General features: G+C 44.6%; 1 protein-coding gene across 1 annotated transcript in view; it reads right to left on the bottom strand.

Annotated features, from left to right (window-relative positions):
- The window catches only part of LOC308144074 (partitioning defective 3 homolog), a gene marked incomplete at its 5' end in the record, with an annotated part of 381,275 nt that overhangs the window by 210,036 nt on the left and 150,314 nt on the right, over positions 1-20,925 (bottom strand). The window contains one exon of the mRNA XM_080515105.1: positions 916-1,016. Within this exon, the coding sequence (XP_080371231.1) occupies positions 916-1,016 (101 nt within the window). The remainder of the gene's footprint in view (positions 1-915; positions 1,017-20,925) is intronic.

Raw genomic sequence — 20,925 nt, 5'->3', positions numbered from 1 at the left:
ATTGTGTTGCCTATAGAGACTCATCCATTACAAAGACTGGCTGGTGGACCTCGGGGTCGATTAGGGATCCAAATGGAGACTCCAATTAAGTGATTACAATCAGACTGTTGTGCTAAAAGAGGACAAATTAATTGAAAACGTGTAAAGGGAAGGGAGGAGGAGGAGGAGGTTAATTTGTGCAGATAAAGACGTGAAGACAAATGAAGAGACAAATGTCAATGCAGATGTGGCGGGATGACATTTCAAGAACAAGGTTTTTTTTTTTCTCCGTCGTGTCTGCGTCTCACATACATGTTATTGGATTAGTATTCTATTAATGATCAACATCAATGACCATCAAGAAAATGGTATCAGAAGGCAGGTTCTCGTCAGTGTTTTCCATTTTCGACTGGATTCCAATCGAAACATGTCAAAGGTATCTTGCAAAAGCAACTTGCAAACACAAAATACATAAAAACTAAAGGAAGAAGGAATTAATTTAATAATTAAAGGCTAATTTTTGGACCAAAAGTCTGGACCAACAGTTTGCAAAACTATCTGAAAGGGAAATAAACAAGCTTTCCGATAGTGTAAGTGTAAGTTATAATGCCACGCTGTTTAGCCAATTAGAGCCAACAGCTATTTAAAGTCTTGTGATAATTTCATATATATCATAAAGCCAAGATTTTCCTTCATTTGTTCAGTGTCAACTTGTGCCGTATCTCAAAATGATAGGTTGTCCAGAGAAGAGTGTGATGACGGATCAGAAAAAAAAAAAAAAAAAGAGTAACGATTGGGGGGAAAGAAAAAGACTCCATGAACATGGGCCCTTGAGTAACACAACATATATTTGTGGAAGCTTTTAAGACACGCTGCCTGATGCATAAGTGGGAAGGGGGGAGGGGGTGGGGGGGGGGGTGTAAAAAGGCCACTCACTCTAGATGCAAGACGGGTGAGTGTTCCAGTGAGGAGTCGGCCCTCCCGACTGGCTCGATCCTTTCAATTCTCCTCTCGTGTTTCCTCAGCTCTTCTTCCTCCTATAAAAGACAAGAACAAAAAGGACAGATCGTTAAAAAAAGAAAAAAACAATTCCAAGAACATACAAATAGGTCTCATGCATTCTGTCATTATTTATTAGCTCGTCCTCTCCTGCCGACACGTCTTTTCACCAGCTTTTAATCTAATTACCTGTTGGAAAAGTCACATGGAGCCCTGATGTGGCTGTGGAAGCGTCACTCTACAGCTGCAACGCATTTGACAAGTTGTTTTAATTGACAGAGACGCATCCATACCAGTGTCGAGTATTAGGTCCGATACTATTTGGTGAACTCTCAAAAGATCCACAATACACGGCAATGCAATGCCTCTGCGTATTGTATGAATTAGACTTCATGGCATTTAATAAGTACTTGTATTGGTAGTTCGCATCGGCAATTAACTAAAGGTTGGTAGTTGTACTCATCCCATTAAAAAAAGAGGTATCATTGTTCCCTTTACTATAAAATAAGACCTGATAGAGCGCCGCACCTCTGCTGGGTGTTTGCGGTGACGGCAGCAAGGCGCAGCGCTGCCTGAAAGCCATCTCGCCTGATAGCTTCGGTTTCTCCTTGCTTTCTTCGTCTTATTTACCCGTCTCCCTTCCGGGTGCCATTAGGCAGAGCAGAACCGGGAGGCGGCGGCGGCTACGGGCGGGGCCAGACGTCTGAGGGCTTAACTAGGCTCTGGGACGAGACAGCGGCCTCGTGCTCTCCTTAATGGGGGATAAAATCTTCATTTGGAGCCCTCTTTATGGGGATGGTGCGGATCGAGCCGAGGCACTTACGAGCAGCGATGACATCCCGCATGTCGGATTGGGGAAGAGACATATCTAATAACACGGGCTTCATTTTCAATCAGCTGCTGAAGGTTGGCTACCAAGAAAAACTGAGGGGGTCCGTCAACAAATGAGACGCAGTGATTACTATAGTTTCTTCATTATGGCCCGGCTTCCAGTCCCATTAGCAGCAGCTGATCCTCGGTAGGCTGTGCAGAGACGTTCCGACTGAAGCCCTTTGTTCCCCCCCCCCCATCACCTTCTTCTTTCACTAAAATGTCAAGCACATCCAAATAGGTCAAGTTTTTTCATGAAAAGAGATGCAAAGCAGAGGGGCACGATTTCTTCAGGGACAACCAGGCGTGTCCCCTATTTATTTATTAGAGGTGGGATGGTGGAGGAAGCAGGGGGGGTGGGGTGGGGGGGGGATGAACATTTCATTGCAGTTTACCTTAAAAGACCTCGTCTCACCCTTCCTTTCCCTTCTTTTCTGACTGGCCGCTATCAAAATGAGCCAGTCGACCTGAAACCCTGGCCTATAATTACATGTCAGCTGCAGTCCCTAGGCACCTCATATGGCCTGTTATACAGGCCTTTTCTTTGTGTGTGAAAAATCCCGTGTGTGTGTGTGTGTGTGAGACTCTATTATTTCATTTTATATGCAGAAATAAATGTGGGAGGGCTGGAATTGGACTAGAAGAATGAATACAGAGTTGTTCATGGACTAGTGATTGACAATTGCTGGATGGAGGAAAAAAAAATATGTTGACTTTTAAAAAAGGCGTTTTTTTTTTGAAATACATAAAACAAAGGAGATGAGAGTGCTTCGGAACTTTATCTCATTAGACAGCGGCGTGATCAGAGAGGTGAGCTGATTAGTGGTGTATCATCGCTGCGGCTGACGTGTAATTAACTTCAGCGGCGGCTCGTAGCAACACTTGCTTGTTTCTTTGGTTTGATACTGTAAGCTGGTTCATGTCTTTTCTTTTAACATGCAAATGCAAGTGGAGAACCGAAAAAAAAAAAGACAAAACGTGATGGAATGAAAGGAGAAATACAGGAGGAAAAAAGGAAAAAGTCACAAATCAGGTGTGATGCAGAAATTCAACAGTTAAAATTGCTACCAAGTAGCAAGAGAACAGATCAGAACAAGGTGATACGTCTGTTGAGAGAAACAAACCCAAGACGGACTGCGAGGATGAAAAAAAAAAAAAAAAAAAGTTTTAACCACAGTGGCACGATATGGATGAAAGAGGCATTCAATCAAAGATAAAAGCATGTATCGTGTCGTAATGATACCTTGTATGCTTGTTTATGAACAAATGACAAAATAATCTGCATGAAAATGAGAATTTTATTTGTTTGAAAACCTTCTGAGGTATTTTCTTCTCCATGCGAGTGCAGTGATCCGCGCTATGCCCAGATATTGATTTTTATTCCAAGGACATCTGCAGAACAACTGAATTGTTTTACATACTGAATGTTGGCTGGCTTTCTGGTGTTTTTATTTTAAAGAGGAATACACTAAAGTGTTGCAGTTTCAGGCTGAGATGGTTTGCTGGATTACAACAATGATATCACACCTCAAAAGAGAATTTGTAATGCAATGCCCAGTTTCTACAGTCAAGTTTCAAGTGGAAATGCATAATTTTGGCCTTATCATTTCACAAAGTTTTAATGTTTACATTGCAAACTTTTGAAGAAGATGTCCGTTCACACGGAAACGACAAACGCTGAAAATGTAGTTTTCATGTTTGGCGACTAGTGGGTGGTGTTTGTTTTTGTAATGGAACCAAATGCACATTCAAGCAAAGAACAATAAATATTAATAATGGAGAGGATACAGACATTTGTGTGGACAGACAACAAAGTTGGATTGCCATTACGGGAGACTCAACGTGCACAGTAGCATCGTTTCAGAAAAGTTGTGTTTTCCGCGATTTCCATGTAAATGGAAATCCAAAATGCTACAATCGAAAACATTGTATCATTTCTTAATTGCAAGTTTCTGCATCACTATCAAACGTTGAAGCAGCCAGATGAATTTGAAACAAGGTGATTCAATGTACTAGAATAACGTGAAACAACAACCATAGAACATGGCTGATGGACCGGTGACCTTGTCAGATCCACTCTCCTCTCGCCCAGAATTAGCTGGGATTGGCTCCAGCTCTCTGTGTCCCTGCACCGGATAAAGCAGTGGGATGGATGGGTGGATTTGGGCTGAGTACTATTGATAGAATTTTGATATTGACGAATAAAAGATAAAGTGATTTAAGAGACATGTCGCAGTTTAATACATATCAAGCAAAGCTAAAAAAAAAAAACGTACCAACATAACTGTGACTGTGAAAAAGGTTTTTCTCATGACTGAAAGTGTGTTTTCTTGCCAGTATTATTGTTGTTCACAATGAACCATTTGATTAAACGTGGATTAACATCACAATGAACGGAGGATACATCTTGTTTTGCGGTGCCTGAATTCGATTCTCTGGATTTTATATGAAGTTATACCGTCAAGATGTGTTACTGGGCAGTGACAGAACACTTCCCTGCTACATTTGAAGGCAGGCCCCAGCTGCTTGTCACTTCTCTTAGAAACAGACACATGATGGGCTCTTGACACTGGACTGGCAGTGCGTAAGTGTCCGCCGCGATTCGTTAAGAGTCGGGAGTTGTGGGTATTCGGCCGTCGGGGGGGGGGCACGGTTTCCTCATTATCTCCCAGAGCTTTGGACAAAGGCTGTGTGTTTGAGCCGGACTAACAAATACCGCTTCAAAGGCTGAATAATGACTTGTTGAGATTGACATTCAGCGAGAGCGAAGACCTTGCGGGTCGCTGCCGACCGTCCAGCGGAGCGAGGGGTTTTCCGAGAGACCCTGGGCGGCGTTAGATTTCCTGCCAACCCCCTTATTGTCTGTCCTTGTGTCCGTGGCGAAGCGGAGCTCCGAGTGACAGCAGAGGAGAAACACAGGCTAAATATATATCCACCTCTCTCTGCCCTTTCACTCTCCCTCTCTGCTGTCTTTCTTTGTCTCTCCATCACTCTGAATCTGTCCCTTTACCCTCCTTTCCATCTATGCAAGAAAAAAAAAAAAAAACATCCATTCCATCCTCCCTTGAGTGCTTTTAGCACCCTGTTGATCCCTTGGTAACCAGCAGAGTGGAGGATGCAACAAGGCTTTTCAACTCTCTGTGGCACTCATTCCAGGCTTGTTCTCCCTCCCGCCCTCCTGAGCAGCGGGGAGGGCTCCAAGCCCTGATGCCAGGTCAGGAAAAAAAAAAAAAAAATCACTAGCCTCTTTGACAATAAAGAAAAAAAGCAAGCGTTGGAGAAGGCTGTATTAGATTTTTTTTTTTTTTTTAGAAATCATTGAAGAAGTGAAGCAGGAGCAGGTGGAACTGCAAAGTGCAGAGCCCTGTTACCTTCAAATGGACAGGCAGGTTAGAGACTGGCGAGAGGGCCGAAGGGAGGGAGGGAGGGAGGGAGGGAGGGAGGGAGGTACCAGCTGGTTGGTCGGAGGGGGTGGGGGTGGGGTGGGGGGGACTCTCTCTGCACACACACTAACAAGCACCAGCGCAGCACGAACACTGGTGCTCCAGGGTTTGGGGCAAAGGCGGCATGTCGACGAGCTGTCATCCTCCATCAAGCGCTGTCCTAAAGCAGACCTGCTGTAAGTGTGTGCGTGTGTGTGTGTGTGTGTGTGTGTGTGTGTGTGTGTGTGTGTGTGTGTGTGTGTGTGTCACACCACCGGCCACAAGCAAGTACAACATGCAGTTGTTACAGGGTAAAGAAGTGGTGGATTTTGGAGGAGAGTGTCGGGGGGGGTGATCCCTCCTGAGGCCATCTTTGACATCAAGGTCTTAACAAGAATGAGTTCAAAGGTTGCAGCAAGTGGTGTAATTCTGGCCACCGCCCAGCCTTCAGGGGCCGGCAGACCGGGGGGGTGGGGGGGGGGGCTCTCCCTGTCAGACAATGTCACGCTAGTGAGACGTCTGTCGCCTGGCAGAACAATGGATGCCAGAGAACGGGGTGCAGAAATATCGCAGGGTGTTCGGGGTTTGAGCAAAGACGGGAGAACCGGCAATCAAGTCCGGGTTGTTGACTGCTGCAGTGTTCACTGAGGCCAGAGCAAAAAACGCAAAGCACTAATTGTGCGAGATGACATACGCCCCTTATGGAAACATTAACCCAGCCAGAGGTAACACGTGAAGGCAACATGTGTGAAGAATGGGCTTTTGGAGCAGAGGTAGAAGGGAGGAAGAAGAAAAAAAAAAAAAAAAAACGAAACGTGAAAATGGCAGAGGCAGTGGTTTCCCTTCACAAAAGGTTAAGGAGACGTAATTGTACCCTCATTACCTTCAGTTAATGCAGTTCGACTAAACACTGTACAACAAGACAGGCCCAGGTTGGACTTCACAGAGCCGCTGCATAGCACAATGGCATTGACACACAAAGACAAGCTGCTAGTAATAACTCCTAATAGTCCTATTAAAGTTCCTCTGACCTCCAGCGGCAATTACCGATACTTTTGTACCTCAAGCGGAGCCAGAACCGTGCTGGTTTCAATCAGCGCCGAGGACAAGCTTTTAGGTGTCAGACGCGAGACTTTTCAGGTAAATGTGCAAAGCGGACAATCAGAGTGGGCGTCTTCACCGTCTGCATGCACACATACAGGAAGGCCGTGTCAGAACTCGCCCTACAGCCATTATTCAGACGTTACAGAGGGTCCCTCTTCCCTCCGCTCGGAGGTAGCTGCCATTAGGGCCAAATTATGGCCTCCGTGATTAGATTGGACGTGACTGTTGCACCCAACGACCTGGCTCCACTCCAACAGCCTTAACCCTTCATTACCCGCCAGTCCATCGGACTCCACTGCCATTAAAACAGCCAATGCATCACGCTGATTAAGATTGCGGGGACACTTATTTACATTTATGCAGCAGATAGGGGTGCATTATAGAAGGCTGGGTAAAGAGTTAAACCAGTTAGTGGATGATGAAAGGCTCATAATGACCAAGCCACAGCCTCCCTAAATGGCACTTAGTGGTTGTCAGCATGGAAACGAAAACACCACTGGCAAATGTTCTTATCTTATTTACATTGTTATGATCTTCATAATGATGATGTCAGCTAAAAGGGATTTCAATACATAGTAAATCAGAATATATGGCACCGAGCGGTCAAAACTCAGCACCTATAGCTTCTGTGCCATTCAGATTTTGAGTGAATCTCTCGTTTGGCAAAATGATGAGCTCCCCGTTGGACTGGAATGTACAAATCTGGAAGAAAATCAAAGCAGCGTGACCCTCGCGGCTGCCATCTCCTGTGTTTTATGGAAGAACAAGACCAAAAAAAATGAAGAGGGAGGTTACGATTCTACGGGTCCCGTGTTTGTGTGCCAACAGGGCGGTGCCCGTCTTCTGATGAGGACATGTGCTGCCTTTCATATTTTACACTCTGCATCCGTGGGCTCCAGCCTTGTTCAAAGCCAAGCGATTAGATGTACCATTCCTTTTGATAAGGGGGACGAGGGGAAAAAAAAGGCGACGTGCTGTTGTGACAGGTGAAGGCATTTGAGGGAAAGCCGGGTGTTAAAAATCTGTTTTAACTTGGAATAAGGTTCACATTTACAACGAAAAACAAACGACAAAAAAAAGAAGAACCCTGTATCTGGTTTTGAAGTTGCTGTTTTTTAAGAAAGCAAAACTTTATAAGCATTACTGCATCGGCACATCAGTCAAAAAAAAATGCAGCCGTATTTCTCCTAGTCTGCAGTTCAGTAGACTCACTACATTTATGTTGAGTCACCGTGGTAACAATCCAACTTCATTATATGCCACATTAACTCCCATCGTTAATGTTTATTCCGTTTGTATTGTGTGTAGTATCATTACAAAAACTAACAGCCCCAACTCATGGCTCAACATGCCAACGACATCATTTTCAGCATTCTGGCCATTTCTGTGTGAATGGACGTCGTTGCCGAGTGACTGAAAATGCAAAAATTATGCATTTTCTCTTGAAATAGTGTAAATGGAGCCCAAGCATCCGTCCACCCACAGACTTTATACGGTCGCTTTATCCACCTCGGTGCCGGTGGACACAGAAACCATCTCTCACACCCCAGCATTTACTAAACAACTAATTCAAACAAAACAACCGCTGTGCTTTTCTGCTGCACTAATAATCAATCAAACCGCACCGTCAGCATTCTGAGCCAACACGTTGAGGATGTGCTGTAACATTTTGAAGTTTTGTCTGCTCCCCATGCCAGATGGATTGTTGCGTCAGCTTTTTGATGTTTTTTTGTTTTGTTTTTTTGTGTCGACAACACAGAAGTAGCATCTTTTGTTCAGAAAAAAAGAATCCTTGTGAAAACAGAACCACTAAAGGTACACTTGAATCATGATGATTGGATGACAAAAATGTCAGCGTTTTATCTTTTCTTTGTTTGTTATGAAGCTGGAGCTCTTTACTTCCAGGTGATTTGTATAGACTGCTCAAGAAGTATGACTGCCCCCCCCCCAAAAAAAAAAAAACTGGGAAATATCCATTGACAATTGTCAACATTCTAATCTCTGCTCTCAGACATTTGTTTTTTTCCTGGCTAAATTTAATGTACCTCCTAAATCCCTACACGCCTCTTTAATCAACAACAGATCCCTACCTTTTAAGCCAGGCTGCTTTTTCTCTCTCTCTCCTATGGAAAGACATTGCTTTTGGTCCATAAACGTTCGTGCCCTGATGTGGATTCACTTGAAAAGCGAATTACGGGGACAGACAGGTTCCTAATGCTGTTAAGCAAATTAGATCAAAGAATGTGAGTCTGCATTTGTCCAGATCTGAATTGAGTGGCGGGAGGCAGGAGGGGTGGAGGTGAGAGGCAGACAGGGATGTTTGTGGTCTTGACATTCTGGATAAAACAAAGGCGTCCCTCCCTCCTTCTCTCTCTCGCTCTGTACTCGGCACGTACTCCCCTCTTTGTCTCCCGACTTCAAGTCTTTGTCCCTTCCTTTCTGTCACCGAGTGCCCCGCTGCGTGGAATACATCATCTGCCAGCGCCTGCTTCACATCAGGCCCGGGCTGATCTATCAATGACACCGCTGCCTTTTGCCTTTGCCTACTGTATCGTTAAATTGCACTTTAATTAAATTAGGCCTGCTAATTATGAGGGCCTAAATCAATCACCGGGTCAATATCTGAGGCCGAAAGCGGACGGAGAAGCCCGAGACTTTGTCCAAACCTCATCAATAACAACCGCAACCGGACCAGACCCCTCCTGTGCCACGCAGCCGGAGGTTCAAACCGGGTTAGGAATTACGACAAATTGAGTTATAGTCGCCGGTGATTGTACAGAACGGTTCTTGTGCTCTGTGAAGAAAAGCTTTTTGAATACCGAGGAAGTGTTTTCCAAAGAGATTCTGTAATTGTGCATCACAGTCGCACTTCAAAGAGGCGTTCAAAGCTGATTTCCTGATGCACTGAAAGGAAAAAACAGGAGTTCAAAAGGGGGGCTGTGATGATGTGGTGTAGACCTGCTTGAGGTGAGGGGAGGCGGTTTTCCACTGATAATCCAGCAGCAGCCCTGCTGGGGCGGACGGTCCCAGCTGAATCCCGGGGTCTTTACCAATGCATTAAAAAGAGCTCTCTGGTGCTTTTCACAGATTAATCATCATTTTGAGCTTATTAAGTGGGAGGACAGTCTGCTTTCAGCTGCTCCGAATATTTAATCCATCTTTCAAACTGTGAAGGTCAGCGAGCAACCGTCGCCCCCGTCGCAGTAATAACGGCTGTTTGAAATCCAACAAAAGGACCAGTGGGTTCGTGGATTGTAATTTAATGCAAAGTCCCTTTTTTTGATCATGTTTTCTAACATGTTTAGTCGCTGTTCCTCTAATTATCACACTGACTTACTGAGTTGCATCGAGACTGCCAACGTTTCATATCTCCTCCTCGTCGACACCGAGGAAAACGTACCAAGTGTGGCAGCGGGGTGAGACGTGGCCGGTGGAGTGTCTCGTCTATTTTTCCATCGGACTTTTTGTGACCCCAACAGCCTCAATATACGAGATGTAAAGAATGGACGAGAGACGAAAAGGGTGAATGATGTTGATCTATGAATAATTTAGTGGAAACTAAAGCTTCGGTACACGGCGAAACAAGTTATTGCGGCGGGAGAACGCTCTATTCCGAGAGGCGCCATTGTTTGCTGCCTTGTTTGAGCAGGTGGGGCGGGTGATGAGTGGGGCCTCATCTGTAGCGCTGTGGGAGAAGCGCAGGGTGAGGTGGTGGTGGTGGTGGTGGAGGTGGAGGGGAGTGCTTTCCATTTAGTTTTAATTGGAAGCTGAAATTCTTGGATAAAGGAAAAAAAAAGGGGGGGTGGAGGGGGGTGGAGGGAGTGCAGAAAGCCATTTGGCCGAGTCCGTGCTCTCAGCCAGAGCTAAATGAAGAGGGCCGGGTGGAGATGAGGGGCCTGTGGAGGGCCAGTAATGAAGAGAGGTCCCAAAAGACTTCTGCACAGACATAGAGTAATCTAACGAGCCAGGAGAGAGAGAAATGGAGAGAGCGAGAGAGCGAGAGAGAGAGAGCAAGAGATGGGCAGCAGTGAGTTGTTTAGTGCTAACGAGAAGAAAGGAAGGAAAAAGAAATGTAGTTGGTTTGTTAGCTTCATTTCGATTGTATTCACACAAAACGGCAAACATAATTACGAAAAGAATTAACAGTACGGCAAACGAAAAAGTAATCGGCTGAAGCGTGTGGCTTATCGTCGCACCGTCAAAGGTTCACTTCAAAGAAAAAATCAGTAATCAAATACAAAACTAAATGACAGTTTAAATTAGAAATCCCTTTTCGGATAAAAAGTAAATATCAACTTACCAATTCACAGCATAAACTTTAATCATTAAGCTCTTAAGCTCTTTTTGAAAACACATAGAATTACACCTTTTAAGTCTATTATATAAACTCACGCCCCAAAACTGACATCTACATTTCACATTTGTTCTTACTTTACATGTTTCAAACATTAATAGCTCCCCCCCTTGTTTGAAAATATTATTTTGGATCACCATCTTGATGATTTTTTTCATACCATGCGGGGAAACTTACACAAGGACATGACCTGATGGTGGCGCCGTCTGCCCTGCTCTGTATAACACGCGTCTACAATGAGTGCCGGATTAGACAATCAATCGATTGATCAGAGGAGTGTGTCAGTTAGAGCAGATGATAATTTACTTCCTAAACACAACAAGTGATCGCAATCAGACCAGATAAGAGTACGGAGGGGAAAATCATCGCTGTTGCCACCAACGATCGGACAATGGTTCGCCGATTGGTGGCGTGTAAACAGCGACACACACACACACACACACAGATCACAGACCTACTCGCTCATTCTTGGGCCAATCACAGCGGGAGGTCTCACCTCGCGGCCCAATACTTGCCTCATCAGGCAAAGCGACATGTTTTTCGCCGACGCTGTTGACTAAATGGAAACCCTTGTCAGCATGGTTCTGGTTGAAATCACAAATGCATGTGGGAATATCGGAGAACGCTGTGATGGAGCTCGGCAGGGGTGCCATTCTACACAACGGCTCCCGCGGCCTGTATACGGGGAGCACGGAGAGGGGGGGGGGGGCAAATTCCATTGGAGAACTGCTCCGCGGAGAAAAGCGCGGCCCATTATGGTGGCACTCTTGCTAGAAATGACGCCATTAACACTATCTGAGCTATTCTAAATTCATTGTGGGCATCCAGCCTTGAGAAAGCCAAAGAATTATGCCAATGGGTTTTTGTGCGACTCCGAAGGATTCATGAGCGCGACTCAAAATGTTCTGTTTTGGAAAATATTAAGGGAGCTGCTGCTGTGCGATCCACTCACAGAGTCATAAGAACTGTGTGCAGCTTTGATTACACTCAAAATACGGAGGGTGACCTGTACTTTATGAAAACTCCGGCAGGATGTTGTTGAGACCTTGAGACAAGCTGCATCAACAAAGGCCGAGTTTGCTTTTTCAGACACGTTTAGTCATAAAATGGGGAATGGTGTTCATGCAACGATAAAAAATATTAATATGTCCTTCAGGATCTCATCATGCGTTACATTTCAAACAGTGATGCTGATGAGCCATCATTGAAGGTGTTTATCCTCCAACATCAGGTCCAATCTCAGGATGAGATCGAGTCTAAACTGCTCACCTTGGTACTCCAGAAAGAGCCCCTTAACCACAGGTCTTTTATGTAAAAAAAAAAATAAAAATGGATGCTGAAGTATAAACATGTATCTTCAACAGATGAATTGTAGTGTTCCACTCACAAAAGTACCATGTGATCAAGTAATTACTCTTGGAAGTACATTAATGTGAATACATTTCTTCTGCATCTACAAATGTGTATGAAATATAATTGTCAAATTGCACAATTTTATATACAAATTTCAATTGCAAGTCGGATTCATCTGCAATTGAATGTGACTTTTTCTGTAGATTCAGAGACAGGTTTGCCAATACGAGAACATCCCCAATTGAAGTAACTAACATTGACAGGGATGGATAGAACTCTGATGCCAAGCTGCTAAAGAAGTAATAACTTAAGCCCCATTGACAATCATTCCACGTGAAAACGGAGAACTTTTGTAGCACCTTTGGGTTTTGTTTACACGACAACGGTGTTGGGAACCACTGAAAACGCAGCTTTTTTATAAAAACGACTCCGGACGCAGGAGTGTTTAAAAAAACAGTAGAGACACTGCTGATGTGCATGATTTTGGAGGTGGATTAAAATGCTAATCTACATCACCCGGCAGTTAACTGCTGATATTCATGTTTTTGGAATAATGTCTTGTGCATCCAGTTTTTGTTTTGATCTTGGTGGAAAACACATCACATCCACTTCCTACTTGTTGTCGGGATCGACTTTCTGACCAGTTAATTTCTGAACGCTGGGATTTTTCAGCTTTTGTTCTAGATGTATCGTGTATTTCCACCTGCCTCGCAACAATTCCAATATCACTTTAAGGAGAACGACAGGCGACGAGGTGTTCGCAGCTGATTTGAAGCCTCAGCTCAGAGACTGCTGTGGATGTTTTTCCTGGGTAATGTCCTCAACAGTATGTGGTTATACGGCCTTGAAAAACCACTATGCTGCTACGTGTTCTTGTACATGATGCCCGTAAGTAGCGGCAGTCAGATGTTGATGTAAAACCAGATCGAAATGGTGCACAATCAAGATCACAGCACCGCCTGAACGAATCTCAATCATAGACCAAATGGTGTATCTCCAAGTGGCTGGCTACCATGGCTACGTGTGTGCACGAGGAATAAAAAATGGACCTGCTGGCTCACAACTACCCACTTCCCCTCCTCGCCTCCTCCATTTAGAGCCTTTTTTGTCCTATTCCTCCATCTCCTTGGCTCTGAAATAAAACCATCCCATTCCTCTCCGTTTGCGTCCAACTGTGACCACTTTGTTCTGTGGCCGATGCAAATGAAACGAGTCTCTCCGGCCGCGGTGGTGAACACGGAGGCCCGTCTCATGTTGCTCCGCGGCCGCGGATATGTGGATGTTTACTGTCGGCCGGGGCCTTATTACATTCCTTCAGCGACTTAAAAGCATTGGCCCCCTTAATGGAACCTATAAAACAGTGAGAAAAGCCTATTGTGACAATGGACCTCATTGTGTTGCAGTGGACTCATTTGGCACTCTGTTGAGAGTGGAAATGTGTGGCATATTAAAAAAAAAAAAGAAGAAAGAAACAAAGCAGTGAGGGAAAGAGTGTGTGAGAGTCAAGAGAAATCAAATAAAGAGTAAACGACTTTGCCCTGTGGGAAATCGGGCATCTTCAATCACCAGAGTTCATCTTGTGGCTCGGAGTCAAAGGTACAAAAGAAGGTTTTTTTTACATTTTTCACTGAAAAGCAGCTATTCTCTGGCAGAATTATCAGCTCAGTCGACCAGGAAGCTTCACCGCGAGAAGCCGGGGCACTTCACCCTTTCCAGGAGAAGCAAACAGAGATAAGGGTGAAGTGAATTCACCTGAAGAAACAGTGTTTAAAAAAAAAAAAAAAAAAAAAAAGAGACTGCACGTCTCCCTCGGTCGCTTTGTTCGGCGCTGCCCACGTCGGTTTTTCGGCTCCACGCTGGCGGCCCCCGGCTTTATTCCCTGAAGTCATTATTGTCTCCGGCTAAGGTGCCCCTGCTCCCTGTGATTTGTGGGTAATGAGCTGGCACCCCCCTGCCCGTGTTCAATTATTCTCATTGAGAAAGTGATTTCTCACTCCACGGAGCAAATCGGAGAAGGCGAACGCATGAACTCTAATCAAGAATTAACGCGTTCGCGACCGGGCGGCGTGGAGGGAGGACTCCTCACCTCTCCCCGGAGAAACGCAGCGAGGCCATCCACTCAACTTTAATGCTTTGAAGGGAGAAAAAGAAAAGTGAACAAAACTTGTCAAAAAAAGAAAAAAGAAGGTGATGTGTTTACAAGTGACGGCTGCTGGCTGAAGGGCTGTTCGCAGTGATGGGGGTGAATGTGCGAGAGAGATGGGAGTAGTAATTAACCGCAGAGAGCAGGAGAGCTGAAGGAGGGAGCTGAAAAGAAACAAATCGACTGAGATGAGGAGAGAGATGAGGACAAGTCGGAGCTCTCCGACTGCTAATGGCCGCCTCGCCTCCGAGTGGAAGGTCGCTGGGATAAACTCTACACCGGGATGTTTCACTAATCACGCTACGGGTCCTCTGGCAAATTTTCTAGAGTATTCCGCAGCATTCTGGGTGATCCTGGTGCAAGTAAACCACTTGTTAATGAGTGATGTGCCAGGTTTTATTTGTGTCTGACGGCTACAGCGCTTTGCTTTTTTGGAAGAGTGGCTGTTTATTGTATTTTTTTTTTTTAAACTCCCGACGCGTGTCGACGAAGTGACAATTAAAATGATCCGTTGTCTGAAGGGCATTACGGAAACCCACACACGTTGATCGGGCTTACACGTCATTACTTTTAATTGAGCATCTCTGTCACATTTCTCTCTTTTTCCTCAGGCTTTACCAAAGGAGAAACGCTGATTCCTCTTTGACATCAACAGAGGTTGTTTAATTTTTTGGTTGTTGTCAGAGTGAACATGTTAGTGTTAAAATGGATCTAAAATGTACTGGGGGGGGGTAAAATTATATATATATATATATATATATATATACACACACATCTGCCATCATCCTCCGAAGCCTGAATCAGTCAAACCTTAATCTTCACTGTCTAGTTGCACACGTAAGCAAAGACAACTTAAACATTTCCTCGGCTCCAGCAGAGCCGATAGGAAAGAGTGTCGACAACTTCAAAAAAAATGTCTGCCGCCTCGTCTGCTGTTCAAACCAGATAAGAGGGAGAAGGGGAGACATGACTCTCGGTGAAGAAAAAAAAGGAAAGGAAACTGACAGAGGAAGAGAGCAAACAAGGGGTATCTTGTTTGGGGCGGGGAATTAGAAGCCAGACTGGACTCCAACTTTGAGGCGAAACGAGAAAGAGAACTTCATCTTTCCTTTACGTTCTTTTCTTGACAAAAGAATTTAGTTTCTGTCTCTTCAGCGAGGCAACGCTTTTCTCCCGCCGGCGGCCTTGGGAGATACAAGTATCTCTTCCCGGTGACGTGTCTGGGATTAAGTTGTGAAAAGTTGTTCAGCCGTGTAAAGCGCTCCTCCTGTGTGCGTCTCCATAGGTGTGTGACGGTGAGAGCTCCGCGTTTCCTGCTGGACGGTCGACTGTCTTTATATAAATCTCGCAGTCGCACGCCGAGGCCCCGTTTCGGGTAAAAACGCATCGTTTTTGTTCTGAAAAAAAGTTTTGCATTTACAAGGAGACACTTGAAAACATTGTGTGAAGGAGGCCTAAAGATTTGAAGAGTCATTAAGGTAATAATGACATGCCAAGTGGTGCCACTTTTTATATAATTGCTCATTTACAATCAGATTTATTCCTGCAGTGGAATGAAGCAACGACATGTGTGTTACCTGCGCTCACACACACACACACACACACACACACACACACACACACACACACACACACACACACACACACACACACACACACACACACACACACACACACACACACACACACACACACACACACACACACACACACACACACACACACACACACACACACACACACACACACACACACACACGCACGCACGCACGCACGCACGCACCGACAATCATTTACCAACAGAAAAGTGGGAAATGTGTTTTGTTGCCGCAGGCTGTTGGCAGACTCCAACACACTGCTCGCGGCTGAAACATATTGAGGTGAAACTTTTTAAGCAATGCAGTTGACTAATTTAGACTTTTTCCAAAATTTGGAATTTACATCCACTCCCTTAATAATGTACATATTGCAAATCGTGATTTTTTTTTTTCCCCAGACGGATGCAACAAGAAATCGTCAGGACTCTTCCCCAACAGCGCCTTTAGGATGCAACACAACATAAAGCAGACCTGAAGTCTCTTGTTTGTTTGCGTTCAAGTGTTTTTCTTCAGCTTCTTCAGTCTTTTTTTGTGAATCATGACAAGTAAAAAATTGTTGTGTTTGTATCCTCAGAAACCCTAAAGTGCACTCTGCCAGGAGAGCTTGATGCCAATCACCCAGTGGGGAAATTGTTTTTCAAATATTTTTCAAGGATTATTATTTTTTATTTTTAGCATGATGGTTGCACACTCCATCTATTTGGTGAAAACAGTTACTTTATCTTAAAGTGCAACATTCCCATTGCCGTCAAATCATTATGAAACAGGGACTAAGGTCCCATTTACACGTTTTCAAGTGAAAACGGAAAACTCGATTGTGTTTTGTGGGTCGTTTTCGTTTTCAGTATTTCTTCCTTTTAGATGTAAACTGACATCCTTTTGGAAACCTTTCAGAAACATTGGGTAAATTTGGCTTGTAAAAGCCCTTCAGAATAAAGTTACAAAGGCAAGTTTCCCCAAAATAAAACCCCACAGCAAAACAAAGCAAGGCTGTATTGTTGCTTTATGGAGTACAGGAAGTTTTGATGTCAAAGTATTCTGACCTATTCAGTACAAATGTGTCACACATCAAAAACATGAAAAAATAAAACACACAAGAGGAGCACTGTCACTGCCTTTTACTTGTCCTCAAAGTTTTGGTCACACTTAAAAAGTCCCTTTTGCTCTGCTACAAAAACAAACAGCATTTCAAGCTCAATCAATCTGGGAATACGTTGGTATTTTCAACATGTAGATAAAAGACCAGAGGAAATTCAACATGTCCATGAGGAATTTCTGATTGTGCAACTTGAGGATTGTTAATAATTGTGTGCGTTTGGATAAATGCACCGACTGAAGAAATGAAAGAAGGAAACACAAAAGCAGAAAAAAAAAACTCCTTGGTTGCACAAATAGAATAGGATTTAGAGAGAGAACACAGAGATTCCCACTTCTGTCGGGCCTGGTCGGTTTTAGACTGTCCTTGGTTTGTACTCGACAAAACTACGCCAACTCTCAGCCCACTTCTCTGGTTGAAGATCTCAACTTAAATGAGGGGGGGAAAAACTTCAAATATGTAAGAGATTAAAGCATACAAGTATTGGAGTAAATGTGAAGCGTTCAAACTGGACAACTGTCAATCGCGCTTCAGCCGAAACTCTAAATATTCAAATAATGAGCACGGGCCTCCTGCTCGTCTACAAATTAGCACCAAGGTAATTAAAGATAAGTGGAGTACCCGTACAGTCGTACCAGCAACATCATTAAAAATAAGTGAGTGATGAATTATTAATCTTGAACAACCTCCAATTCGGGTCTCCTATTAATAGGTTCGGTCAATCAACAGGCACTTGCGCGTTCGCGCAACGCCAGAAATGACTGGATGAGCTCAGCTGGAAGTGAAACAACAAGGCCACCAGGACTGAAGGAGGCTTGAAAAAGGCAGTCTGGGCCCTGAGAGAAATGGAAGGAAATAAAGCGGCGGCGGAACGACCGGGGGTCCTGGCCGTTCAGCCTCGGCGGCTAATTAAGAGCAGAGAGGCCATTATGAGGCAAAACGCAACATCGAGACTCGCCCGGACCCGCGTCTCTCCCGTGAGTGGTTATTCACGCAGAGCACTCGTAAAGGAGGAGGAGGAGAATTACTCGTTTTCAACTGTTTTAGTTGGAAATTTGAAGTTTTTCAAAAAAAGGATTGATGACCGTCTCGGTTTCCCTGCCACCTCCAAACTCGTAAAGTCACACAAAACTACGTATGCAACAATTTGATCCAGATTACAATGAGTAAAATAAATTCTACTAAACTAGAAAAACTTGGAGGAGGTGGAGGAAACAGGAAATGGGGACAAGATTCCCCTTACTTAGCGATTTCCCACCCAAATTGCTTTATACTGTTGATGACAGCTATAGAGGCAGCCGCCTTTGCAAGGTGCTCAGTCCATCCATTAGGAGCAAAGTGGGGGGTTCAGTGTCTTGCTCAAGGGCACTTCAACACGCGGACAAGGGGACATGTGTAATAGACAGCCACAGCCGCCCAGAGCAAGAAAGGAGGTAAACATTTGAGCATGAAAGTGGCTAATTGTAGTGAAAGTGCTCAGAAGGAGTTCGACTTCCAGCGTTGGAGTGTGTGTGTCGCCGAATCTATGAATCGAGTTCACGAGAACCCTCGTCGACTGATTTTAGAGTCGGGTGACCTTTGGCCACGCCGTCGCGGGAGCTTCGAGAGGGAAAGTGTCGCGAAAACACAACGAACCCCGCCGCCTCTCATCAGAGACCCTCCCCAGATTCCGCACGGCGACATGCGGAGGTGCACGCGTTGGCCACCAGGTAGCGGCGGAGAGAGATAAAAAGAAAGAGAGACGAAGGGGGGGGGTTTACTGCTGTGCTTCCTCTCCATGCTCGGCTGCTTTAACATTGCTAGAAGCTTGCCTCGGGCTCCGCAGACTGTGTGGGCTTTACCAACAACCTCGTTGAGAGAATAGACGCGAATTCTCACAGACAACAGTGCCAAGAATTAAATGCTAACTTTCATACCGACTTGCCCAAAGTGTCATCGACTTGAAATCCTTTTGCTTTCAGAAGTTCTGCTCCATCATTTAGTAAGACGGTGACGAAAACAAAAGCCCAAGTTTGGATTGTGAGCAGACCACAGTTCTGCAGTCTCAAGAATATAAAGTAAATGTTAATAATTCATATCGGGTTCTCTTTGGGTTTTTTTTTTTTTTTTTTTTTGTCTCTCTGTCTATGCGGAATTTCCAGAGCTGCAAAGACTTTTAAAGTAGGTTTTGTTATTGTCCAGTGACTTCTCTTTGGGCATCGTCTCCTGCGTTCGAAGTCAAAACAAAAACCTGTTAACTTGTAAATGAATGGGGATGTCATGTCAGACGGAATTGGCTCCAGGCCCCCCCGATCCTTCTGGGATACAATCAGTGTACATCAAATTTTAATTCCGTAATCTTTGCACACAAGTGGTCTTACAGTCAGAGTTCATGGATGGACGGACGGGCCGTCTCAATGTGGACTTGGACACATCAAGAGAGTCATTCGGTAACGTTTCTCTATTGTTTTTGGCAACCAACTGTTAGATTCTGATTGAAGGGATGGAGGCAAAGACAAAGGGGAGAAAAAAAAAAACACCCGAAAACAAAACATCAAATCTGCTCTCAAAGGCCGATCTGTGTTTGTTTTGTGCGAAATGCCTTTGGTGAGAACATATAAAAGAGAAGGGGCACTTTCTCCTCGCTCTCTTCTTCGGGCTTGAAGTTGAATGGACTCGTCTCCCTTTCAACATGTTTGGCGCGGCGATGCAGCCGGGCGCGCCGCCACTTCCCTTTAAAACTATCCAGACAAGGTGTCTCATTTAGACAACAAAGGAAGAGGCACTCAGACGGTTGGAAGCTTGATCAAAGATGTCTGATGAGTGCCATTTCCACTCAGACGTGATTTTGGTTTTGACGCCGTTATGTAATATTTCGGGTCCCCCCCCCCACCCCCACCCACCCACCCCCACTTTCTCCTTTTTCTTTCAATTTGTTCTCGGCGTGACGCCTCACCAGCTGTTAACCACGAAACATCAAATCAGCAAAAAACACAGTCGGATCATGAATTGGGAATCGTCACACAGACGAAACTTCACCGACAGACATCCGTCGCTCTTCATGTTCACGTCCGACGACTGGATTGTATCCGCCTGTGATTGGCAGCTCGGCGTCGGTCCCGCCTCTGGTAGCGCTCATAGTAATGGCCTCCAGTCTCTCATCAAGGCCACAAAATAATCCAGTGGAGAGCCACTCAACCAGATCAAAATGCGCGTGCGTGTGTGTGTGTGTGTGTGTGTGTGTGTGTGTGTGTGCGAGCGTGCGATGCAGAAGGCCCATTAACATTCATCAGTGGGATAATAGGACAGCATTAATGTCAGCTGTTTATATGAAGAATAACTCACGAGGCCTTGGTGTATATGGGCTGATAAAGCATGCTTTCTCCCCATGCCGCATTTGGCAGGATGCGTGTGTGTGTGTGTGTGTGTGGGTGTGTGTGTGTGGGTGTGTGTGTGTGTGTGTGTGTGTGTGTGGGCCGCTGAAATTTTACAGCGAAATCATTTGACACTGATATGAATTTATTGACGAGTTAAATCAACGTTAAGACAATCACCCTGAATAACTGCAGGTCACGACCTTGTGTTTAACACGTATGCTAGACATAAAAATAAAAAAATAAAACAGTAAAATGACTGGCTCTGGGATGTTGCATGCCTTCAGCCAGTAAAGTCAAAACAGACCAACAAAACATGGACAGATGAGTTAAAAAATATACTCCATGCACACGTCATCAGTATTCCACTGTGTTGTAGAGATATGGAAGTCCCACAAATTGCTCGTATCCTATTAATGGCACTTTTTCTCAACAAAGTTCCAAATGAAAACATCGTTTTGCATTTTTGTTTCAGAAAAGATTCACCTTTACATGGCAACGTTTTGGAAACAATGTGTGTTACAAGAAAACTGATTTGTTTTCATGTCGGGCCACCAGTCAGGAGACTGTTTTCATTCCAAACACCGTTGTCGTGTGAACAGACACCCAAAACGCAACTTTCTGTAAACGTAGACTTACATTCCCACTTATTTG

This window comes from Blennius ocellaris, assembly GCF_963422515.1.
Source record: "Blennius ocellaris genome assembly, chromosome: 19".
In the NCBI taxonomy this organism is placed as follows: Eukaryota; Metazoa; Chordata; class Actinopteri; order Blenniiformes; family Blenniidae; genus Blennius; species Blennius ocellaris.
This window is presented reverse-complemented; position numbering and strand designations above follow the sequence as displayed.